Raw genomic sequence first — 25,987 nt, 5'->3', positions numbered from 1 at the left:
AAAAAGTATATGACTCTGTAAAGGGAAAAACCAACGTCCTGATCGTCACATTCACAAGAGCTGCACTTACTTGAGATTGGCTGACAGAACGTCCCAAATGGAGGGATTCCGTTGATGCAGTCACAGGTGAATGGACTGGCATTGCTGCATGCACCATACGTGTCACAGATGTCACATGACCAAGTGAAGGAATCTTCACATTGACACTCGGTTCCTCCGGCAGAGTTTAGGGGGCAGGCTGAAAAAGATAATTGTGCCACAGTATTTATTGGTGACCCATTTCAAAACAAATTTAGAACGACTCCTGACATTTGTCGAGGAGCCCGATCACCTGACAGAAAGCCTCACCTGTGGACAAGGTCCAGCTTGACAGTGTTAAATCATCAGTTATCTCTAAAGCCGATGAGACGTTAGCCACGGCGTCCCTCAGCCGATTAATGATCTCTGATGGGTCCATGTTGGTTGGAGTGTCCACCGTAAGGACAATGTCAACTGAAGCAGAGTAGCGTCGCAGGAGACAGGAGAAAATGTTACTCCAAATGCAGTCATCCAAACCTCTTCCCCCAATACTTCAAAACAGTTCCAAACATCTCCGATGCTGAATTATCCCATATCTTTGAACAGTACCTTCGGTTGGTGGTGGACATGGGCCGATGGCTGTGGAGTAAATGTTAGAAAAAGTATATGACTCTGTAAAGGGAAAAACCAACGTCCTGATCATCACATTCACAAGAGCTGCACTTACTTGAGATTGGCTGACAGAACGTCCCAAATGGAGGGATTCCATTGATGCAGTCACAGGTGAATGGACTGGCATTGCTGCATGCACCATACGTGTCGCAGATGTCACATGACCAAATGAAGGAATCTTCACATTGACACTCGGTTCCTCCGGCAGAGTTTCGGGGGCAGGCTGAAAAAGATATTTGCACCACAGTATTTATTGGTGACCCATTTCAAAACAGAATTAGAAGGGCTCCTTACATTTGTCGAGGAGCCCGATCACCTGACAGAAAGCCTCACCTGTGGACAAGGTCCAGCTTGACAGTGTTAAATCATCAGTTATCTCTAAAGTCGATGAGACGTTAGCCACGGCGTCCCTCAGCCGATTAATGATCTCTGATGGCTCCATGTTGGTTGGAGTGTCCACCGTGAGGACAATTTCCACTGAAGCAGAGTAGCGTCGCAGGAGACAGGAGAAAATGTTACTCCAAATGCAGTCATCCAAACCTCTTCCCCCAATACTTCAAAACAGTTCCAAACATCTCCGATTCTTAATTATCCCGTATCTTTGTACAGTACCTTCGGTCGGTGGTGGACATGGGCCGATGGCTGTGGAGCAAATGTTGGAAAAAATATATTACTCTGAAAAGGTAAAAACCAATGTCCTGATCGTCACATTCAAAAGAGCTGCACTTACTTGAGATTGGCTGACAGAACTTCCCAAATGGAGGGATTCCATTGATGCAGTCACAGGTGAATGGACTGGCATTGCTGCATGCACCATATGTATCGCAGATGTCACATGACCAAGTGAAAGAATCTTCACATTGACACTCAGGTCCTCCGGTAGAGTTTAGGGGGCATGCTGGAAAGAAATCAACATGTCACCGTCAACCAATTTATGTTGTCAAACATCAGCATCAATTAAATGGATGACTTTAAAACCAAACCTCACACCTGTGGTGAAATTTATGCTTCTTAGCAATAAATCATCTGTGACGTTTAACGGTAAGGTGACATTTTCCACTGCATCCCTCAGTAGATTCGTGAACTCTTTTGGCACAGAGTCATTTGGACCATCCACTAAGATGATCAGTGATATTGTGGAGCAATTTACTGTCGAACAATTTGTTGCGCTTGTTTCACTCGTGGCTGGAACAGACATACAATTATTATACTTCCAGTCACGATAAGACATCAGATTGTTTCAGTGCATGCTTAATTAACCACATTAGGTTCCTCCTAATGCCAATAAAACTTGTCTCACCACTTCTTTTCTCCCTGACGTGTTTCTGGGATTGATGTCTGTAATTTCCATCCTGGAAAACATGAAAACACGGTTGACTCACATAAAGCGTGAATTAGTCGTCATATAGAGGTTGAAAAAGATTGCCATTCATCCAGGTCATTAAAATTTTCACAGCACTGCTCGATCGCATCTGAACTGTTTTTCAAAAAAAAACATTTCTCAAAAAAATACTGTTATCTGACTTCCAATAATACAGGCACAGCAATTACCATTCCAACACAACCATGGCTACTGCCTTGCTATTCACCGGATTTTTTGAGAAGTTAAAATAAATAAATAAATAAATAAATAATTCGGGGGTTCTCTCTGTCACTTGGAAAGCCTCATTCTATCAATGTAGCCTTTTATCATTGATGAATCATTTCTAATTGGCTGTATTGCTGTAAATTCTTACTTGTGTAAACAATTCCGGAGGTTGAGTGTCACCCTTAGTCTCCCAATAGATGTTTGCAGCCAGAATGAGGAGAATGATGAATCTGGCTGCCTTTGGTAGGATCATCTCAACTGTCGAGAAAAATTCAAATCAAGATCGTAGTTTGGCTGTATTCGTCAATCAACTTCCACATCTCTTCGCGTGTGAATTCAAGTTTGCTCCCATTTTTGCACCTGCAAACCTTTAGTAAATTTCGCCCACACAATCAATCAGTCAGTCAATCAAACTTTAATTTATTCACACTTTTCATACATAAAAATGCAACTCAAAGTGCTGTATAATGCTTTAAAACATTTAGAGCTTACATTAAAATAGAGATATGTGTGTGTGTGTGTGTGTGTGTGTGTGTGTGTGTGTGTGTGTGTGTGTGTGTGTGTGTATAATATATATACAGGGTATATCTAAAAAAACAATTATATATATATATATATATATATATATATATATATATAAAACAGCTATTCACATGCACACCCATGGACAATTCAGGATCTACACTCTAAGGTTATTATATCATGTCTCAATACTTGATACATACAAAAATTAAGTCAAGGCCGTCAGTGTATTTGTTTACATCTTGTACCATTTAGTGTATGTCTTTTTTTTCAAGCACTGTTCTTCATAATATAACTTTAAATAACTTACAGAAAATATGCTGTTTCTTTTCTACAGGTCTCAAGAATAATGTACGATTTACAACAAAAGAGGAAAAAAGTCTTAATTTACCTTGTGTCTTCTTTTCATTGATAAATCCCACCTAATTAACCAAAAACACGAGGAAAGGCTGTGTGTGTGTATGCGTGCATTTGTTTGTGTGTGTGCGTGTGTGTTTGTGTGTGTGAGGTGGCCATCAATCCACTTTGTTTCCTGGAATGAGAGTGCGAGTCACACACCAGTCTGACAGGTTCAGTGGCTTCACAGAGATAGAACAATTAGAATCATTAAGAGTTCGTGTCATAATCATTTGAATTCAACTCAGGGGCTTTGTAGTTTATTGATGGTAAACTCACACAGGCTACAAAGTCGCAAAGATAACTCCTAGTTCCAATGCCTCATTAAGAATTTCCGAATAGCCTCATTATGAATAATTATAGTTGTGATGCAGAGAGAGAGAGAATATACATCTTCAGAAATTGCAACATTTTATTTGTTACCCAACCGTTTTTTTTTCAGCTACTTAGACAACTATTTTCCTTGACTTGTGATTTTGAAACGAAAACGAGCCATTCGGCAATTTGTTGTGTGTACCTGTATGTCGTACGCTAATGAGACATTTTTGTGTGGCTCTGCGGTCATCACGCTCTTCTGAGTGAACCCATAGCTGCAGCTTTTTCTGACAGTTGCACGTCAGTCCGTACGGATGAGAATTCGCATTGCTATACTTTTCAGTCACTTGTTTTGTTTCGAGACTTTACTTTGCAGGTGACCGACCCTGATACTAAACGGTACATACGTCCCTGCTGGTTCACAGCGCTCCTCACAGATCACAGGTGTTTGTTACAAATTTACTGAAGTGTGAGGCAGTGTTTGGATCATTAAATTGTGTTCATATTGCGCTCTATTAGTTCTGTTGACCCCCCCCCCCCCACCCCCCCCGAAATACAATGATGCCCCTAGTTGAAGATGTAAGATGCCTGGACGAGGAAGTGATTATCTGTTCAGGCGAGTGCACGTGCAAGTGTGTGTATGTACGTGTTTTCATCACAAAGCCAGCCAAGGGAACTACTGCACACCACACACACACATACACGATTCACACTTTTAATTGGAAGTTGTTTTTTCACACCAAACAGGAGACATGAGTATATTGGCATTCACGACAATTTGAATTTGATGTTTAGTGAAAAATGACAATTGAGATCGCTTTGATTTAAAGCACAACAATAAATCATGCTGATAAACAGAACAAACCCAGGGAAATAGCAAAAACCTGCTTTATGGCATGCGCCAGTTTAATTTTAGCTCAAGTAATTAATTTGGGGTGTTTTTTTTGTTTTTTTTGCCTTTGCTGAATCACATCCAGGTGAAACTAAACATTGGGAGCAGCCATAGATCAGCCCTGACTTTGTTTTTAAATGCTTCCACGGAACTAATTGTTACTTGGGGTAGTACATCATTCCAAGATTTCCATTAAGGGGGGCACATTCACATATATTAAGGATGTTAATCAACGTAGCTATTTAAGAATTGTTCCTAGCCATGGAACTATCTGGATCCAAATTCATAACAACACCCCCCATGTTTTTATCAGCCTCTCTCCACCAAGCAAGTAGTCTACTGAGAAACAAACAAAAACATAGATGTCCCGCCATCTTTGAATTTCTTCCCAACTCGGGTTCGGTGGAGGTCAACTCACCACAAAACCTACATGCTATGCAGATGTGCCATACTTTTTTCCAACATCTATTATGCTGATTATAACTCCAATCGTTGTCAAAATGCACCTGCGAGTGAAGGGCATGTGCCTTTTGATTGCTTTTGTTTTTTTACTTTTGAAGCGCATTCCTATAGCTGCTTGCTGTCTGCCGCCAATTCCCCGCAATGGCCTCTGGTGTCTCTCCAAGTCAAACCTGTTACACCGCGTCTTCCTTGTGTCTGTTTGCTGTTGTCATTGCCACTACCCGCCCCTTTTAGTGACTTCTTAACCTGCCCTATGTTTTACCTGCGCGTCACCCATGTAATTAAGAGTGATTCTTCGAGTGTCCTGGTTGCAGCGCAATCTTTTTTTGCAGCTTTGCCGTCATCGTCATGTTGGCAGTGTGTTTGCAACCATGGCCTAGTCCATCGATCATTTTGGACTTGCCCCAGTTTTTACCTTAGGCCTCATTTTAGTTTAAACATAGTTCAGTATTTAAGGGTAGTTGACCAAGACATTTTTATTGAAATTATTTAACCAGAAATAGGGGCACAATCTTTTTTTGCAGCTTTGCCATCATCGTCATGTTGGCAGTGTGTTTGCAACCGTGGCCTAGTCTATCGTACATTTTGGACTTGCCCCAGTTTTTACCTTAGGCCTCATTTTAGTTTAAACATAGTTCAGTATTTAACGGTAGTTGACCAAGACATTTTTATTGAAACTATTTAACCAGAAATAGGGGACGAATGCTGGACATCCTTGTCATGATTCAGGTCAGCGGAAATACTAAGTGTATTCGTTCAAGTTCATGTCATTTAAGTATGCTAGATGCTGCTGCCCTCTATTGTTTTTTTAAAAGCTGTGCAACCCAACAGCCTACGTTTTCGCGACAACATGCAAATACGTGTACTGTAATTCAGTACGCACGAAAAGTTGTTTGAGACTGAGAATGTCTTGCAAAGTCTATTTTTATTTAGAGTGCGGAGGGAAAACGGAATTGGTTGCAGGGCCACACAAAATGCAACACTCTAAATACAGTGCACACAAAAATAACAGTGATGAGTTGAAAAGACAAAACTTGACAGAAGAGTTCTCGATCGAGTCCACTGCATTTCCACTATTTTCTGGGGGGAAGTTGACATCACATCCAACGTGTTCGTCACATAAAGAAAGTTGCAATTAGTGTCTGTTTTTACTCACAATTTAGAAATTGTTCACCCGAGTACTTAGTGAATTAATAATTATTATTGAAAAGCAAATGTGAATCAGCAAATCATTCTTCTTTGTTTACATTGTAAGACTAGGTTTGTAATCTATTACAAAATATAATTCATTAATAAACTGAGAGGGAACGTAATTGCATCGCTTTCATCGCTGTAGAATTGAGCCACAGCACACTCCCTCCGGCTCCTTTTCGGGATTTGTAGTTTGTATTCTCAAGCACTCCGTCGAATGTTGGAGAATTTTTCAAAGACAAAACTACAATTCCCCGAGAGCTCCTCGAAAGTGCTACTTGTCAATATGGCTGTTGTCAGACAGACAAAGCGGAGAGGCAAATAATTTCGCCTCTGATTAGAAATCCTTGGAAAAAAGAGGCGAACGGGGCACTGACATCAAACTGCGTTAATACTGGGCCTCAGTTTCAGTCCCGGTGGGCTTTTGGTCCTTTGTTCAAGTTAGATGGTGAAGTGGACATATTAAACCGAGGTAGGTCTTGTAGTTTGGCGCACAATACACTGGAAAGGTTGTTATATTAATATCAAACCATCGCAGCTGCGGCCGCCGGCGCGTCTAATGTCATCTAGCTAGTCATCTCGTCGGCAGGGCTAGCATCTAATGCTAACTAGCGCATACCGTATAGTTGTTTCCAAAACCGTCAATATGCAGTTTTTAGTTGTTTATGGTGACTGTGGGCCGATGCGGTTATCAAAATTGTGGTTGGAATTGTTTCGTTTAGTGTTGGGTGGTTTAACGCTGCCTTATTCAACGTTATATCAGAGTAGTATCCGACTGCCACGGCAACATTTTGCTAACATTAGCTGTTTAGGCAAAGGGCGTGAAAACTGGCATGCATCACCCCTTGCTCTGCTTTTGCCCTTAATTATTAAAACCCAAGACAAATTTGGGGTCCCAACTCTACGACATTACAACTAAAACCTGTGCTGGTTCTTAAGTGTGTGTTTGTGTCTTTACATAAATCAACAGATGGCGAACAAGCTGCAAAAGAAAGTCAGAAGTTGGAATGATTGTCATTCTCTTGAGAATTGTATTTTGAAGGAAAAAAAGCAATGCTTTTCCAAGTCACAAACAACGAGAGCCAATGGCAAGAAACTGGAGGTACACGATGGCTGCATGAATGTAGAACTGCAGGTGTCACCTAATTAAATCTACCTCTCAGAACACTGGCAGGCATTTAACAGTACAGCTCTCACAGGACATGACAGTGATTTATTAAGGAGTACAACTGAGATTAGCCCTCAGTGGCCCGGTTGGGCCTGGGTCTGCCGGTAGGTAACCGAAACAGCAGCGCATTGGCTGCGGGCCACCCTGTCAACCTTACTTTCATCGCCTCTGAACAATGAGATCCCTCTGATGAAGCTCTCTGCAGGCTATGTCTTGTTCTACTCATTTAGTTTGATTGTGATTGGTTCATTCTGACAGAACCAGCCTTTTGTGGCTGTGTACAGAATGATTCTGTACACAGCCACAAAAGGCTGTGCACACTTTCAACAACCACATTCGCAGCTATTTACTTACTTACTAATGTTTTTTTTTTTCGACTGTGCTGTAAAGGTAATAGATGACTGGTGGAAAAGGTCTTTTTTTGTTTGTTTTTAAAGACTGTAGCACAAAAACCTGTCTTTTGAACTGGGGTGTGTAGACTTTTTATAACCACTTGTTGCGCGGCCTAACTTTGTGTTTTGTGTGCAGGACAGTTATTGGTGTTGCCCTGCATGTCTTGAATGAAATTATTGAAATGAGTTGCAGTCTGTGAATAGTTAACTGTAAATGTTGAACAGGATGGCTAATGATCACTGCTTGTCTGTTTCGAAAGTAAGAAAGTGTCTGCAGAAAATCCAATCGGTTATCCGGTGTTGATGTGTAGGTTTAATGCTTTCATTTATATTTCGCTGATATCATAGCAGTGTGCCAGCTTTCGTCTTTAACTTTGGTTGATAATCATTGACAGGTTTACTGCATTTTGTGAAGTCGTAACGGTAATGTCGCAGATGTGTGTTCAATGTTCAGCTATAATATCATAAAACCAACCAACGGGTTAGAGGCCGAGGAAGTGTGCTGACCCAAAGTGACTCTACAATCCCGATGCTAATTGTCGTTCGCCGTTTGAGAGGGTCTTGTGCTGACAAGTTGGTAATCACAATTCCCTCATTCCATAAAAGTCAACTCTTTCCACCCTCTGTCTAGCACAACGTAAAGTGGCCACCCTTTCCTTTTGCGTTTCCTCTAAAATTTATGAGCGGATGAATAAATGTATCGAGCCAACCTAAACCTGACCACGTTCTCATCCCCGTCGTTCGAGGTGATGCTGGCACAAAATGTACTGCGGTCTTATTCTAGACGCATTGATTTTTGGCGTAGCAAATTGCTTATAAAAAGCATTGCGTGTGGGTGGTGCGCATATACAGGAGCCGTTAAAGAATGGCACTCAGAATGTTAAGATCGAATCAGCTGTCAAGGTGACTCTGGCACTCCGTGTGTGTTGCTTGCTGGGTCCCAAAAATAGCAGATTTTTTTTTTTTTTAAATGCCTCGCCCCTCCCTTCCTTTTTCTTTTCACACATCTATCTCTCACTCTTCATTTTCTTATCTGCTGCTGCTTTATTTTCATCTCGGCAGTTTTTGTTCTCTCACTTTCCCAACAGTTTTCTCTCGACTTTCCTTTCCGTCTTGCCACGCCGCTTCCTCTCCCTGCCTTATCCTTCTCATTTTCTCTGCCCATCTGCAGCAGTGTTCCTTTTCAGCCTTTCCTTCTTAATCCTCTCATTTCCCTCTTGACAAGCCCTTCATCCGTCTATTTCGGTCTTCTTGCCTTTCTTTGCCTCAGATTCCCTTTGTATGTCCCTTGACTTCCCCGTTGTCCTCCGTCTCATCACCGTTCTGATTTGTCTCCAGTTCAGCATCAGGATGTCTGACTTCAGCGAGGAGCCTCGCTTCACTATCGAGCAGATAGATCTGCTGCAGCGACTGCGTCGCTCCGGCATGTCCAAGCGGGAGATCCTCCATGCGCTCGAAACTCTGGACCGGCTGGACCGGGAGCACGGCGACAAGTTCGGTCGCCGCACCTCATCCTCCTCCTCTTCCTCTTCCTCCTACATGGTAGGCGGGACAAACAGCTGCACCAACAACTCTGCCTCCAACAACACTGCCTCCGCAACCACCACCTCTGCCGTGACGTGCAACGGCGCCATCAACAATGGCGACGACGGCGTCGGCGACCACTCCGCAACCACTGCCTCCTCGACCACCTCCAAGATATCAACAGCCACGCAGACGCAGTTTGGCAGCAACGGGGGGCTCTCGCCCTCGCTTAGTAACAGCTACGACACCTCACCACCTCCGGCGCCGCCGCCGCCCTCCTCCGCCATCCTGCCCTCGCCCGTCTCACTGGTGGCGCTGTCCCAGAATGGGCGCGACAGTCTCGCTGCCACGCCCAACGGAAAGCTGTCTCCTCCTCGCTATCCTGTGAACAGCGCGGCGGCAGCTAGAACCTTTGGCTTCGAGGCTATCGAAGAGGACCTTGATGTTGACGATAAAGTGGAGGAGCTGATGAGGTCAGTCGTATTCAGACTTAAGACTTTCTCATTTGTGATTGATATTTGATGTGATTGTAATCAAAACAATGTGTTACATTTTCCTGAAAACCATTCTTCTCGCAGCGCTACAAATTCCGTGATTCTTCAAAAGGGCGTGGATAAAAACAAAATTATTTTGAATGTACCTGCAGTCAGAATAATTTGTTCCCAAGAAAAACACAGGATTTGTGTTGGGGAGCAGAAAAGATTTTCTGTTCCACCTCAGGCAATTCTATTGGATTGAATTTGCCAAATGTCAAATCACATTAGGGCTCAAAGTCACATGCTCAAAATAGCAGCCGCGGTAGTTACTTGGAGCCATTAGAATCCATCAGTATTCTCCCGTTAGCCACCTTTTCCTCGCCCTCGAAGCACTTTGCACATTAGTCCCACTACTCTAAACCTCTGATGTTGTCCTATTGCCCCATATGAGCAGTCTGGACATTTTCTCAGCGCATTAACCGACGTCCCCCGACGCCTTCTATGTCCGCCATGGAAAGCCTGAGGAAGTTGAGTAGCGTTCGAGCTCATTCCACGTGCAAGGGGCTTCCAGCGTTCTGTTCCACAGGGCTGCCGGGGGTGGCGAAGCTCTTCAACGATCCCACGTTGGCCTTGTGACCCCCACCCCCATGCACCCCCCACTTCTAAGTTCACAGTTTTTGTCTTCGCAGGGGATTTTATTTTTCATTTTTATTTATTTTTTTGAGTCAATCACATCACCTCCTCCCTCCTTCTTTCCACGCTTCCTTCATCTTGTGCAGATGCTTGTGATTCACTGGTGTCAATATAAGTAGCTTTTTTTTTTCTTGTTTACAAATCAAATTTTAGCTGTGCTGCAAGACCACAGTGTGAAGCATATTGAAACTGGATGTCTAGAGCCCAGACTTTTCTTTTTTTGAGAAGTATATGTGCAAAAATACAATTTAAAAAAAGTGCTTTGGGCTTCGGTGTGCCTTTCATGTTGATGGTGCCTAAAGTGTAAATGCCTCCATTATTTGTGGTGTCTTTCTATGCTGTCTGTAGTATTGTAAGGAGTGATAGAGCTTCAGTGTTGGTGTATGACTCATAATAAAAACACGCACTGATGCTGTTAATGCAGCCCAGAATAGGACCGAGCCTTTGTTTCATGTTTTTTTCCAAGAAGAATGTGAAGCCAGGTGAATGTGTACATTCTGGCATCTTTCAACGGTTTGTTTTTTTTCCATTGAGTGCCAGGTTTCCTTAGACTCTTAAGCGGCGCAGCTTTACAGTAGTGAGGAAATGAACAGGCCAATTAAATGCGAGTTAGGCCATCCCGCATGATGGAGAAAGCTCAGGAAATGACTGGTAACAGAAGACAACATGTGGAACGGCCTGGCCGGCCCTCGCTTAGGGATACACCTTAAAGTCTCCACGAAAGGACGGGAAGAAAAGTGTGCCGATGTAGTTTACTTTACTTAAAGATATGATATGTCTTGAGTGACCTGCGGTTTGCATGTATATAAACAAACTGGAAGAACTTGAGCCAGAATAGCCCGTGGTAGGCCAAAAACTGGTGCATGGAGCACATCATGCCATGGTCTGCTTGTGCTACTCCGCCTCCCCCGCATACCTCAACTGAACACTATATATGCATAAACAATTGGATCTTCTTTTTTTTTTTTTTAATGCATTGCTGCTGTTGGTTAAAGAAAATCTAACTGGCCGAATGGTGCTGAATGTTTTCTAAATGATGTATTTGTGCAGTTATTAATGCTGTTTATGTTTCTGCAGGAGGGATAGCAGCATGGTGAAAGAGGAGATTAAAGCGTTCCTTGGGAACCGTCGGATCTCTCAAGCGGTGGTGGCGCAAGTCACCGGTAAGTAGCGATCACGCATACAAAGCCGATTTTGAACAGACGATGCCATTGTTACTCCTTGATGTTCTCTCCAGACACACATACGTGAAAGTGCAGCAGTCCGGAATATATTGTATATGGTGCAACAAAATGGCTGATAAACAGAGGGGAATCTCCCTCCCAAAATGGCTATTGACAATTCCTCCGCTGCAGCTCTGCAATACTGGATTTAGAAATACACGATGCCATCCCAGTTAAAATCCTACAACAACAAAAAAATGTTAATTTTGCTCAATGTTCAACATTGTGTCAAATGCTCATCTGATTGCATGACTGTATTCGTATGGAGAAGCATGCCTGGATGTTGCACTCAACTTTCGCGGTGCTCTTTTCCGCTATTCGACGGACCGTCGCTCGGCTGCTGTCACATTTTGACACGTTCTCGGAAAGAGTCAGCAGGCTGGAGTTGTATCATTTGGTCACATTTGGCACGGAACGTAAAGGGTCTTTTTATTTTTATTGGATTTTTTTTTTAAACTGCCTTTTGTAATGATTTGTGTGTATTGCCACCACATCCTTGTGCATTCCACTCTCCCAACTTGGCTGTTGAAGAAAAATTCTAAATCAGTGCATTTAGGTGTGTGTGGCCAGAATAACGCACCATTGCCTCTTAGGAGTAAAAGGGTGTGACAAAACCAACCAACACTCGCTCCTTGAAGCACTTTGAAGTGCAGATGGGTTCTTTTAAATCACGCAACGGCACACTAGTGATGCAAGGAGCTCATTTACATGGATCGCTGCATTCTTCTCTCATCTGCCTTTTTGTCGCTAAAGTTATTTCAGAGGATTTTCTCCGCTAACTGTGCCAGGGTTTGATGTTACACATTGACTAATTTGATGTCTGGCTGCCTTCCAGGCATCAGCCAGAGCAGAATCTCCCATTGGCTGCTGCAGCATGGCTCCGACCTGAGTGAGCAGAAGAAGAGGGCCTTCTACCGCTGGTACACGCTGGAGAAAACCACTCCAGGTACAGCTCAACGTTTGACTCTGCTTCAGCAAATCCTGGCAATCTGGTGAATTTCCAGCTTTCATGTGAAGTGGAAGACTTATCAGGGGAGGGGAAAAAAAAGCAATGCGCTGCCTGCAGTTTCCTCTTTCACGGTTGATGAGATACTCCAAAGTATTCAAGAACTTGAGATGAGCATTCTGAAGCGATTGGTGGAATGCTGCGCTCGGACAGCAGATGCATCCACATTTGTGACATTCTTGTGAAGGGATGACGAAATGCAAGGAGGCCCACATGCATGTGACAATGGCCACACCCAACCGCTCGGCTCACGTTGTCGTCACAAGTCAACTGCCCGCATTCTAATCTGAAAATATTGTCGCATGGGAAGGGACAATGCAGTAAATGCTAAAAGTGTGTTCCGCGCACCCGTTTTTAGGACACCCTTGAATGTGGACGCTTAAAGGAGCCGCATGCTGACTTTGCATCTCCGGTGTAAATGTGCTGTCTCGACGTATAGACGGGCGGCAGACATCCCACGCCTTGTCCTCTGCGGCATGCTCCTTTGGTGGAGGTCTGCCAACGCCATCAGCGCTGCAAACTGCTCTTTCCTTGTGATATTTATGCTCACAGTGAGCCCGGTTCAGCGCCGCGCACATTTCCATCACCGCCGCAGAGGAAAACGAGGCCCTTTCATGCTGATTGCGACAACGATTGCGGGGGGGGGGTTAACCAGTTGGGCTGGGTTATGACATCGCAAATGCGTCGCACCTTTTAGCTGGATGCCAATAGTATGGTTGTGTTAAGGAATTATTCCGCTAGAAGTAGTAGTAGAACATTGTTGAGGAATTTCACCTTGCTATGAGAACTATTGACACTAGTCTCTGTCCTGAACATCTGCTGAAGTACTTAAAACAAAGAATGTAGTGTGAAGTTTAGGTCCTATTTTCACTTGGTTAATTAACAGCCCCCGAGGGTTTTCCTGCCACCTCGTATACATCCCTGAAGGCTGTCAAGCGCCCTCAAAGAGGAACCCTAATCTCAAGATCTGTGACCAACAGCAGTGGTCTATACTTTGTCATCATATCAAGGTCGAACTTTGCTTGACCTTCTTTGTCTCTACCTTTTGCTTAGTTAGGTTTAATGGTTATGGTGTTATTCCTCTCTGCTAGTTGTGTTTGTTCAGACACTTGAGAGAAACAATGTAGAATGCTGTTAAAGGTATTTCCTGCTCGCTGTGTTTACAATCACCTTTAGTGCCCTCGAACCCCACCGCTCCCAACTTCCTCCAGCCTTCCTTCCTTTAGATGACATGTTATTTTCTTTGTTTCAGGGATTAGCATGAGAGGCGTACCTCCCCGCCTCTCATTATCATATTGTCTCTATATAATCTCATGAATGTGTTTCTTTGGGGCTTCCTGATGAAATCTGAGACTCACAGGAGCCCGAATCGATTCGTGTTGCGTTGTGATAAACTGAAGAAAAGACGACGTGGTGTTGGGTCTTCTTCCACCTTATAGAGAGATAAAAGAACCTGTGTCCAAGGAGGGCTAAGAGCAATTTGACCGCTCACATTCCTCAACAGTTGCGACAAGAGTTTTGCTTTGCGTTCATGCTTCCTGTGTTCTCAACTTGAGAAATCTTGGTATGCTCAGCTTAGTGTATTGGACCGTTTGCGCTCTGTTGCACGTGTTTGTGTTCTCGGTCTTTTTCCATAAAATATCATCTCAATAAGTCTTGATTAGTACAGCAGTAGGGGAATTACAGATTCCGGCAGCAAAGCGAAGTGAGTTGCGGCTACGCTTGACGTTTAATCCATTGTGGACTATAATATGTGATTTAAAATGCTTTTTTTTTTTGTGGTTATGGACATATAAAATGCTGGCTTTGTCGCACATGACTAAAATGGTGCTGGAAGTTTGATTGTCATGCAAATATGATTTCAGTTAAGCTAATCATTCATGTTAAAAAATATTCATTTTCAGTTTCGTGTTCCTGGTGGTGAGGACGAGACCCAATTTTTGCAGACAAAGTCCAAATGTTCCTTACAAAATATTCCCCCGATAGAGGATGATAGGGGTCGGCGTCCCCGCCCGTCTATGTGCCAACTAAACATTGATCAACAATACTACACACAGTACCCAGTTTATGCAGATGGAAATGAGACCAGCATCAAAAGAGCGCTCCTCGGCGCTCTCTTTCTCCCCACCCAGGTGCCACGCTGAACATGCGGCCGGCTCCGTTGCCTTTGGAGGAGATGGAGTGGAGGCAAACTCCTCCTCCGCTGGCCACCGCCCCGGGTACTTTCCGACTTCGGCGGGGAAGCCGCTTCACGTGGAGGAAGGAGTGTCTGGCCGTGATGGAGAGGTGAGAAGACGAGAGTTGCAACTTTTAAGAGCAGAGGCTGTATGGCGCCGTCCCACCGATCTCCCCAAACAACGGCGGCTTGGTCGTAGAAAGTGCAAACGGTCTACCTGGCTGCCTTGGTCCTTGCGTAACATAATTCATTTCGCCTGGTTCCTGTGTGATTGACAGTTACTTCAACGACAACCAGTACCCCGATGAGGCCAAAAGGGAGGAAATCGCCAACGCCTGCAACGCTGTTATTCAGAAACCAGGTAAACCAAAGCCTCGGTAAATGTCACCTGTGCATCACATTGACGGTACGGTTTGATTTGGTTGCACAATGAAACAAAAATTCTAAAAACAAACAAAAAAAACCCCAAAAACAATCAGCGAGCGAGTAGAACCCAGCCAGCTAAGAGAGCTAATGATGCTATCTCCTTTAAAATGATGATGAACGCAAAGGCAAGGTAGACGAGATACGCGGGTGGAATGACACCGCTGTCATCTTTTTCCAGGGAAGAAGCTATCTGATTTGGAGAGGGTCACTTCCCTCAAAGTCTACAACTGGTTTGCCAACCGCCGCAAGGAGATCAAGAGACGAGCTAACATTGGTAATGTATCTTTGGGAGGGAACAAAGTTCGTTTCAAGCGCTCAGTATGTTGTTGTTCGTAGCTCCTCTGACCTTTGTTGTGCCGAAGAGTGGCTTGCAACGCACATTGGCACCGGTTCTGCCAAAATGGGCTGGGCAGGTTGTTTCATGACTCTCTCAACTTTGGGCTTTATCAACACAAATGTCTATTTTATCCATGTGGCTTTTTTTGCGACGGGAATAGGAAGGCAGCTGTGGTGTTGTTGTTGTTGTTTGTTTTTTTTAAACGCACACTTTATTAATGGTTTTCAGTCTTCATTGAAGGTGCGCCTCATAATCCAGTGCGGAAAAGACGGTCAATGTCACACTGTGTCCTTTTCCTCCAAGAAGCCACAATCCTGGAGAGTCACGGGATAGACGTGCAGAGTCCAGGAGGACACTCCAACAGTGACGACATTGATGGGAACGATTTCACAGACCAGGTAACCGCCGCTTCTCTTCACCACCAACAAGTGCGGGAACTCAATACGCCTCACAATTGAGGACATATTCTTGATGTTAGTCATTCTTGGTCGAATCGCTCGTTTGTTCACTTTTATGTCTGGCAACCGGATGATAAAGTAGCATTCATTCCTGATTCTTTACTGCTGTGACGCCACAAATTTGGGACGGAAATTATAGCTCAGTCTTTCCTCTCCCTGTAGGCATGTGATTTGCCATATTTTGACAAGAGACCTCTCAGCCGACCATTTGGCCTTTACCGCTTGGAGCCCAGTTCCCCGATACAGGTAAGTCTTCACTTTTAGTCATCTTAGTCGTGACCAGGTTCCCTGAGTTCGGGCAATATTATTTGTGAGGTCCCCAAGCCGCATACAGCAGCCGCGATACATAATGTGTCACCTTGCTCATCTTTCGCAGTGGGATCGACTCTTGTGTCTGGCGGTATTAAAATAAACATTCTGTTTTATTACTATCGGCCAAACCGTCGCGCTGTAAAAAAAAAAGGAAAAGCATTTTACATCAAGCCACAACCTGATTAGATGTGTTTGTCACTTCCTGGACAAACACAAATAGACAAATAGAGCTGCTGTTGTGTTATATGCACTACTCAGAAAACGTTTTGGCTTTCCGGTGAAATCCATGGAAAACGGATGGCCGGACAAATCAAGTAAAAGTCAGCGTGGATGACTACAAGCCAGCATTTCTGGTTAAACCTTAGTCCCGGGTAGTCACTCAAAGCCGTTGCGCATCAGGTTCCGAGAGCAACAACCCCCCTCCTCCCCCCCAAATTGCACTTGACCCCTCAGCAAACGCTCTCGAAATTGCATGTTCGGGAAGCTCCTCGGATCCCCCTCAATGTTCCCTCCTTATCTCAGGATGACAGCGCCGCTCACAGCGAGCACCAGGATCCCATCTCCCTGGCTGTGGAGATGGCCGCCGTGAATCACACCATCCTGGCCCTGTCGAGAAGCGGAGGGGGCCCCGGCGACATCAAGACGGAGGTCCTGGAAGACGACTGAAGGGCCAAAGGGGAGGAAGCGGCAAGAGGCCAAAGGGAAAGGAGGAATTTCAAGCGCGGCAACTTTGGGAGGACCATTGTGTGTTTGAACCCCAAGAAGTATCTCCAAATTCAGTTCTGTGTTGCAAGTTCCCTGTGTCCGGTTCTCGCAATGCACCTTTGCAGGAACTGAATTGATGAAATAGTTCCCGCGGTCCAAGCGCACCGTGTTGGTCGTCCCAGAGGTCATAACGCCGGGCCCGGCCTTCCTAATTCCTTCTGAGACCTTATTCACTCCCTTCCCAGAGCGAGCCATCATGACTGATCGTCTCAACTTTCTGATGTATTAACTAATTGTACAACTCAAGACAAAGGATACAGCCTACCATCCCTGAAAACGATCTATGGCAAAAAAAGATGAAGTAGAAGTGAAACCTCCGTTCCCCTCCTCTCCCCCTGACCCCCCATTCCCGCTTACCTCTGCAGCCTGGTCGTCTGAGCCAATCCTCACTCAGTCTCACTCAACCTCAGAGACAAACTCCCCAAATGTGTACTGTACATAAGATATATGGTTCTTCTAGTTGTCAGTCACCCAAACGTAATGGCGCGCTACCTACCTACTCTGGCGACTCACCCTTGTTATTGTGCAATTAACGGCAGGAGAAGCCTCTGGACGATGTCTTTTGGGGGAGGTGGGGCAACCAACGGAAAGCGCCAAATCTGATGGGCGGTTCCGTCACGCGCCCTCCCGACGCTCGGACTCTTCTTAGCCTCTCGACGGAATCATTCGGGTTTTCTGCTGTCGAATGCAAACCTGGAGATGAATAACCTCACGTCGACTCTCGCCGCAGCATGCCAAGTATGTGATGATGATGATGATTGTTTCAGTGTAGAAAAGAGCGAGTCTACATTCAACAGCAGAAAGTCTTCACGCTGATAGCGACGCTTAGCTCGTCGATGACTTAAGTGCTTGAGTGGATGAAGAATCAATTTATGGGTTCATGTGATAATCAAACAAAGTTAAGCTATCCACGAGTGTTTTTGTTTTGAACGCCATCCATGCCAAAGGAAAAAATGCCGCATTGAGGCCGGCTCAAAGTCGGCCCTCGGCCTCGCGGACCGCTCTCGCCGCGGTCTTCGCCACTTCTTGGAAAAGATTTGGCAAAAGTGATGTAGTTTTTCTCTCGGGCCAGTTTGACCCGACGAGGGCAAGCCGTAACGCTCTCATACAGAGGCAGGAAGTATAATCGTGGCCGATCCGCCTCTATAATTGCCAAAAGAATGTGACCGCAGCAGATTTGTATCGTGATCACGTGAGCCCAAACTAAGCGGTTTGCGAAGCATTTCACCATTTGAAAATCTTGACCGATTTCAAAACTGGAGGAGAACCCCACATAAAAGGAGAAAAAAAAATCCAAGAGTTTTCCCGACACTTTGGAAAAAAGCCATTTTCACCTCCTCCCCCTCAAATCAATAAAAAAAAGTGAAATGTATTTGCTTTTAATGCTCTTCGAGCCACTGTCGAAGGTGATTTATTATTTTATTGTATTTGATAAAAACATTACCACAAGAAAAGATAAGATAAGATAAGATATCCTTTATTTGTCCCACACTGGGGAAATTACACAATTGGGAAAACCCTCCAAGAAAAAAAATTGTATGTATGCGACTAGCCTCCGAGAAACAAATAATTGACGAATGGCTTTGCGTTGTACTCATGAATCACCTTTTCCCAAAGTGTAACCCGAATCTTTTGAAGAGGCCCTAATGTGATGATTTTGGAAAAGAATATGTCATGTATATCAAAGCTCTCCTGCAACGTAACATTTTCATGCATTTCAAAAAGGATTTAAAAAAAAAAGGATTTTAGGGTTGAAAAAAGTATTTATACTCATTTTTAAGGCTAATAATGTACAAAGTGTTTTGAAAAGAAACATGCCTATTGTTAAATTAATCAAGCTTTTTTTTTTTTTTAATGCTCACCAGATTTTTCTATTATTTTTTTTTTTAAACATGCATTTTGTCATTCATTTTTCGACTGAACGGCAGTCTTCCTGTTTGTGTCGGAGGTATTTTGTGAAAGACAAATGACGATGCACCTTACAAAGCGGAACACGACTTGGACCTGATGCCATTTTGTCCCTTCCCCTGTAGCCAGACTCCTTGGAAATGGGAGCGCTTCGGTGTTTCCTATTTTGGCGCAGAAAAAGAAAATCAATTAGATGTAGTGGGGTCCAGAAATAGTTGGACTTTTTTTTCCCCCTCCCTCCCCATTTTGCCTTGATAGACCACAATGGATTTGAAAAAAAAAAATAAATAAAAGATGCGATTGAAGTCTAGACTTAAAGACCCTGTAAAGTGAATCTGATGTTCTGAAAACGAGTACTAGCGGAGAACTATATCGTACTGAATTTTAGTTAGTACAAAATTTTGGAAAACTTGCGGTTTGTGTGTGAGGATCTTGGCGCACATCACGAATAGTGTCGAAAAGCTCACTTTGTCTTTGCCGCGCACACAAGAGTGCGCTTGGAGATTCTCACTTGAAGCTGCTTTCAAAAGAATTGTCTGTATTGTTTCAGAGATGAAACCGCAGTCCAAATTTCTATCGGGTAGTGTTGAAGCTCGGCGGAGGCCGTTACGCCTTTGGGTGCTCCTGTAGTGAATGGGATGTTTTGAATCTCCAGTGAGGTTGAAATGGGAGGCCGCAAGCCTGACACCGGTCCAAAGCTCCCTCCCCAGCGGCAACACGTGCTCCAGTTGCAGTCCAGGGATGCCCTCTCGTGGTACGTCAGGGTTTGCATGTTATGAGTCCCTCCTCCGTGCCCCCCGCACGTAAAACACCTCATCCGAATATAGCTCAGAAAAAGAGGACTGAATACTGTTGTGTCAATTTCAAAAGCTATGTTATGTTCAATTGTATTGCCCATTTTGAAATTTAGTGCCTTTTTTGGACAGTAGACTGTTCTGTAATTAAGATGTAGTATATATATGCATTTTTATACAGTTTCTTTGTTCATTTTTTTTTAACTTGTGTTTATTTTAGTATATGTATATATATATATATAAATAATGTACAAGAGAATAAAGCTATATCACTGAAAAGTACTTTGATATTTGCGTTTACTACTTACCATGTGTTGCCTTGTCACGTGTTTTGTCAAGGTCATCTTAATGTTATACATAAAGCATATTTGACAATAAAGATGACCTTGACCGAAACGACAAGATCCCGGTTACAAGAGGCCTAAATCACTTTCCTGCACAGGGTGACCGGGCTCCTCCCTTAAAGATAAGCTGAGAAGCTCGTCATCCGGGAAGGGCTCAGAGTCGAGCCGCTTCTCCATGTCGAGAGGAGCCGGCCGGATTAGGATGCCTCCTGGTGAGCTGTTCCGGGTGGGACATGAGTCAGTCCAAACGCCCAAATATCGACATTTCAAAACTTTCTGGAGAACCTCGGCGTCAATTTTCAAAGCAAATAATTGAAGCCAGCGTTAAGTGGTAAACCACTCAATGGAGACAAATCTTTGGTACTTAGAATCCAATTTCTGAGAAATACCCTCGTAAAATCGGTACTCTCTTTGAGACTGCAAAGGCTAAACAGATTTGTTTCAAGTTCTGTGAATGAAGGGGTGGACCAGCTGGCACTACTGCCCTGATATGCTAAAGCCTCACTGAGCACGTTTAAAACAAAACAAAACAAAAAACTTTCAAGATGGAACATCACGTAACATAGTCCATTATTGTTTTGTGTCAAAAAATGACTCGATTTATTCATGTAAAGTCACAAAACATTGTTAAAAAAATAAGACCCCAAATGTTTTTGCTGCATTTAATTCATGAAAGGAAAAAAGCTCACAATTCATGATGTATTCTCAACAATCAAGAAGGCACACAAAACTAAAGTCATTTTATAGAAACATAATCCTCAAGCAGTAAAACACTTTTGTGAAAGCATCCTAATCTTCTAAATACGATATGATCAGTGTTCATGCAAAAGTAAAACAAAACCTACACTTCTTGGCATGGAGCTTTACAAAGTGTGGAAGTGAACAACACACGCAGCATTGAATGAAACCTCGGGGAGAAATGGGTTAGATGTGCAAACACATTGGAACATATTGAATCATGTTTACGGCATCAAGTATGTACAGCCTCAACCCAACATTGCACGGCTGAGCCTCCTCTCTCAAGAATGTTTCAGGTCCTCTGCACCATCGCGAGAAGGTAATGACGATGATGATGATGAGGATGATGATGCAGAGGCAGCATCACCTTTGGCCAGCGCCGTGAGCGCCGCCAGGTTCGGAGTGGATCCCGACAGGTTGGCACTGCGACGCTTCTGCTGCTGCCGACGGCGTTTGGCGCCACTGCGGCTCACCCTGTCCGGCCGGACGAGGACTCCGTAACCTGGATTGCAGTGGAAGTAGTGCTTCCCACCCACCGAGCCGTCATTCTTTCCTGGTAAATGACAGGTGATGCTCCAAAGTAATGATTTGTGCTCTTGTCACCCCCCCCCAGCCCCTGCCCTCAAATGTACAACTTTTTAGGCATTGCAATGTATTTTGTGTGTGAGGGGGGGGTATTTTTTTTTTTTTAGACCGTGTGTGTCTGGTTTTATTGGCTTGAACTGATCCAGTGGATCAAAGTATTCTGTTGGGCATTTTTATTATTTGACTTTGCCCAGGTTTTAAAACAAAAGGATCTTTTCCACTCACCTGCAGGTACCTCCAGTTCCACTCCCACCCACACGCCTTGGGCAAAGTCTGTGGGTCCCACGTAGCGCACGACGCCGCTTTTATTGGTCCCGACAGTGACAAGTTCCCCTTCTTTCAGCCAGTCGGGCAGAGAGACGGCAGCAGTTCCCACTCCTTCCCCGCAGTCTAAGATGAGCTCCAGGGGCTCGGCGAGATTGCTGTGCGATGGTGAAGAGCTGCCGGTCTCAGTTTGAACGGGCTCCCTGAGTATACGCCGGAAGGACTTGAGATCTGATGACTGGACTTTCTGTATCTTGAAAGGTTTGACTGCTGCAGCAGGCGATTTGGAGGATTTTGCCGAGGCAGCGGATGTTGCGGCCTGGTGGACCTCCTCGCTGGAGGGAACTAGGATGGCAGAACCGCTGGAGTCCTTGAAAGGGGATTTTTCCCGGGAACAAGATGGTGGATCGCAATTCTTCAGTGGAACCGGAGGCGGTTCGGATGACGTGTGGGTGAAGACAGACGCAGGAGCTTCAGGATCTGTCTCAGTCTGGTCTGAGTTGGATGGTTGGTTCTTCTCACGCACTTTTTGAATTGCTTTACTTGCTTCTTTCACATTCGTTTGAACACTTTCAGTCGAAAACGTCTTTGGTTGTTGCTCTTCTACAATAAATGAATTTGACGGTGTCAGCACACTGTCTACTTGCTTTGGTGTCATCGGGTCACGTTCTAAATGCACTGGTGTTGTCGGGCGATCGGACACTGCGCATGCAGAAGAGGCTTTGACTTCCTGCGCTGCATGAGATGCATTTGGGTCCCAGAGACTCCGATTTAAATGAACTAATGAACTATCCTTTGGTTTGGACTGCGACAGGTCGGTGTTCTCCGCAGCTGCTTGGAAAGCCTCCTGAGGTTCAGACCCGGAGCCACCCTCAGATGGAAAGGAGAGTCTCTGCATCGCTTCCTCGTCTTCTTCGTTTGTCACGGCCGCAAAACTGGCAGCCCTTTGACCTGACGACGGAGGAAGGTCCCAGCTCAGCGTGAAGACGTCTGAAAGCGGCATCGTCGACATGTAACCGCCGGACGCTTCGCTCAGCAAATTCTGGGTGGAGTCTTGTGTCTCTGGGCTAATTGGCGTAGGGAGAGGCACCGATCTGGGGCTCTCCTGGGACATGAGAGCAGGGCTGCTTTGCTCAGTCGCAACCTGAAGGCACAAGCACGACGATTTGTGTGATTACTTTGGGGTTTTCGTTCATTAATGGTTGACTTGATAACAGTTTGGTCCGCGTGCGTGGCAGAGTGTGAGTTGAATTGCTTGAGCCCTGCAGCAAAGGAGAATGTCTGGATCCTCAAACTTACTTGCAGGCGTGTGTCATTCATTCCCTCTTCCACACTGGCGGACTGCACCAGGATACGAGGCACGTTCTGGAGCAGAGGAGCAGTTGTCAAGGCTCGACTTCTGTTTTCCAACACGTCACCCAAAGTAGACTCAGAAGTCTGTTTGCAACTCACTCTTCAAGCTGTCTAAGCCACTGGTCCCAGACCTTTTTTGCGTCACGGCTCAGTTGAGTACTATATATTTTGTTTTTGGAGAGTGGGGGGGCTTTTAAATGGTCAGTTTTCTTGCACTGGTGCTGAATACAAAGATGATTATAGAGGAATTAATCATTTTATGAAGGTCCTCCCCCCATTACCGTATTTCAAATAGCGTTACGTATTCTACTGGCTAAAAACGCCTGACTCTACATGGTCGTTTTCGCCTGAAACCGCCTGAATAAATGTGGTCGTGTTTTCATCGGCTAAAACGCCTTACTTTATACATGGTCGGGGTTTTTTCGGCAAAAAACGCCTTACTAATCATGGTCATTTTTTTCGGCTAAAAAGGCGTTTTTAGCCCCCCAAAAAACGACATAGTATAGTAAGGCGTTTTTGAGCCGAAAAAAACGACAGTATAGTAAGGCGTTTTTATACGAAAAAAACGACATAGTATAGTAAGGCGTTTTTAGCCCGAAGAAAACGACCTGTATAGTAAGGCGTTTTTAGCGGAAAGAAACGACATAGTATAGTATGGTCTTTTCATACCGAAAAAAACGACATAGTAGAGTAAGCCGTTTTTAGCCCGAAAAAAAACATATACTATAATATGGCGTTTTTAGCCGGAAAAAAAACGACCATGTATAGTAAGGCGTTTTTGGGCCCGAAAACCCCCGCACATAGTATAGTATGTCCTTTTTAGCCGAAAACCCCCCACCATGTATAGTAAGGCTTTTTTAGCCAAAAAAAAGCAACATAGTATAGTAAGGCGTTTTTAGGCCGAAAAAAACGACATAGTATAGTAAGGCGTTTTTTGCCCGAAAAAAACGACCATGTATAGTAAGGCGTTTTTGGCCCGAAAAAAACAACATAGTATAGTAAGGTGTTTTTAGCCGAAAAAAACGACATAGTATAGTAAGGCGTTTTTAGCCGAAAAAAAACGACATAGTATAGTAAGGCGTTTTTAGCCCGAAAAAAACAACATTGTATAGTAAGGCGTTTTTAGCCCGAAAAAAACGACATAATATAGTAAGGCGTTTTTAGCCCGAAAAAAACGACATAGTATAGTAAGGCGTTTTTGAGCCGAAAAAAACAACATAGTATAGTAAGGTGTTTTTAGCCGAAAAAAACGACATAGTATAGTAAGGCGTTTTTAGCCGAAAAAAAACGACATAGTATAGTAAGGCGTTTTTAGCCCGAAAAAAACAACATTGTATAGTAAGGCGTTTTTAGCCCGAAAAAAACGACATAATATAGTAAGGCGTTTTTAGCCCGAAAAAAACGACATAGTATAGTAAGGCGTTTTTGAGCCGAAAAAAATGACATAGTATAGTAAGGCGTTTTTGGCCCGAAAAAAACGACATAGTATATAGTAAGGCGTTTTTGGCCCGAAAAAAACGACATAGTATAGTAAGGCGTTTTTAGCCAAAAAAACGACATAGTATAGTAAGGCGTTTTTGAGCCGAAAAAAAACGACATAGTATACTAAGGCATTTTTAGGCCGAAAAAAACGACAGTATAGTAAGGCGTTTTAGCCCAAAAAAAACGACATAGTATAGTAAGGCGTTTTGAGGCGGAAAAAAACGACATAGTATAGTAAGGTGTTTTAGCCCGAAAAAATCGACATAGTATAGTAAGGCGTTTTTAGGCCGAAAAAAACGACATAGTATAGTAAGGCGTTTTTGAGCCGAAAAAAACGACATAGTATAGTAAGGCGTTTTTGAGCCGAAAAAATGACATAGTATAGTAAGGCGTTTTTAGCCCAAAAAAATGACATAGTATAGTAAGGCGTTTTAGCCCGAAAAAAACGACATAGTATAGTAAGGCGTTTTTGAGCCGAAAAAAACGACATAGTATAGTAAGGCGTTTTTGGCCCGAAAAAAACGACATAGTACATAGTAAGGCGTTTTTGGCCCGAAAAAAACGACATAGTATAGAGTAAGGCGTTTTTGGCCCGAAAAAAACGACATAGTATAGTAAGGCGTTTTTAGCCCAAAAAACGACATAGTATAGTAAGGCGTTTTTAGCCCAAAAAACGACATAGTATAGTAAGGCGTTTTTGAGCCGAAAAAAAACGACAGTATAGTAAGGCGTTTTAGCCCGAAAAAACGACATAGTATAGTAAGGCGTTTTTAGCCCGAAAAAAACGACAGTGTAGTAAGGCGTTTTTGGTCCGAAAAAACGACATAGTGTAGTAAGGCGTTTTTACCTGAAAAAAAACGACATAGTATAGTATGGCGTTTTTAGCCCGAAAAAAACGACATAGTACATAGTAAGGCGTTGTTGGTCAAAAAAAAACGACCATATGTCGTAGTGTCGAGGCACACGTGCCAGCTTTCGGTCCAGGCTCCCTGGGTTCAAACCCTGCTCAGTCACATATGAAAATAAAATACACCAAATGCTTTGCTTTTTTTTGTAAACCCTCCCTAGTCCATGCCAAATACACCTATAGTGCAAGGCAAGTCACAGTCACTGGTGGTGTAGTGGTACAGATGCAGGTGTTTGGTCCAGGCAACCCCGGTTCGAACCCCGCTCAGTGATGTGTGAAAATACCACACCAAATATGATGTTACTTTTTCCTGCAAACTTTCCGGAGTGCATGTCAAATATGCCGTTAGTGCAGGGGAAGTCACAGTCACTGGTGGTGTAGGGGTACAGATGCAGGTGTTTGGTCCAGGCAACCCCGGTTCGAACCCAACTCAGTGATGTGTGAAAATACCACACCAAATACGTGGTTACTTTTTCCTGCAAACTTTCTGGAGTGCATGGTCAAATACGCCTTTAGTGTAGGGGAAGTCACGGGCACTGGTGGTGTAGGGGTACAGATGCAGGTGTTTAGTCCAGGCAACCCCGGTTCGAACCCCGCTCA

At 44.0% G+C, this 25,987-nt stretch overlaps 3 protein-coding genes across 7 annotated transcripts; 1 reads left to right on the top strand and 2 right to left on the bottom strand.

Annotated features, from left to right (window-relative positions):
- Positions 1–292: 292 nt before the first annotated feature.
- LOC147185849 (uncharacterized) lies at positions 293–2,000 on the bottom strand. The gene is made up of 3 exons (XM_086104559.1): positions 1,681–2,000; positions 1,428–1,588; positions 293–493 (listed from the first exon to the last, which is right to left on the bottom strand). Exons 1-3 carry the CDS (start codon positions 1,919–1,921, stop codon positions 293–295), a joined length of 603 nt encoding a protein of 200 aa, XP_085960685.1. The 5' UTR covers positions 1,922–2,000.
- A 4,350-nt stretch (positions 2,001–6,350) lies between these two features.
- On the top strand, positions 6,351–19,996 carry LOC147185848 (homeobox-containing protein 1-like). 5 transcript variants are annotated; one of them, XM_086104165.1, is made up of 10 exons: positions 6,351–6,528; positions 8,960–9,613; positions 11,387–11,472; positions 12,368–12,478; positions 14,671–14,824; positions 14,993–15,075; positions 15,319–15,414; positions 15,781–15,875; positions 16,098–16,181; positions 17,552–19,996. In XM_086104165.1, exons 2-10 carry the CDS (start codon positions 8,967–8,969, stop codon positions 17,717–17,719), a joined length of 1,524 nt encoding a protein of 507 aa, XP_085960291.1. In that variant the 5' UTR covers positions 6,351–6,528; positions 8,960–8,966; the 3' UTR covers positions 17,720–19,996. The 5 variants fall into 5 exon arrangements, with proteins under 5 accessions (XP_085960291.1, XP_085960292.1, XP_085960290.1 ...); XM_086104166.1 differs by having other exon boundaries at positions 8,955–9,613; positions 15,784–15,875; XM_086104164.1 differs by having other exon boundaries at positions 8,955–9,613.
- A 710-nt stretch (positions 19,997–20,706) lies between these two features.
- Positions 20,707–23,004, bottom strand: LOC147185847 (uncharacterized). Its single transcript, XM_086104169.1, has 3 exons — positions 22,945–23,004; positions 21,607–22,789; positions 20,707–21,349 (listed from the first exon to the last, which is right to left on the bottom strand). Exons 1-3 carry the CDS (start codon positions 22,963–22,965, stop codon positions 21,078–21,080), a joined length of 1,476 nt encoding a protein of 491 aa, XP_085960295.1. The 5' UTR covers positions 22,966–23,004; the 3' UTR covers positions 20,707–21,077.
- Positions 23,005–25,987: the final 2,983 nt, after the last annotated feature.

The sequence above is a fragment of the Hippocampus guttulatus genome, chromosome 23, assembly GCF_054856545.1.
Source record: "Hippocampus guttulatus isolate MCC_2025c chromosome 23, RoL_Hgut_1.0, whole genome shotgun sequence".
NCBI classification, from domain to species: Eukaryota; Metazoa; Chordata; class Actinopteri; order Syngnathiformes; family Syngnathidae; genus Hippocampus; species Hippocampus guttulatus.
The sequence above is the reverse complement of the archived record's forward strand: the minus strand, read 5'-3'. Positions and strand labels throughout refer to the sequence as shown.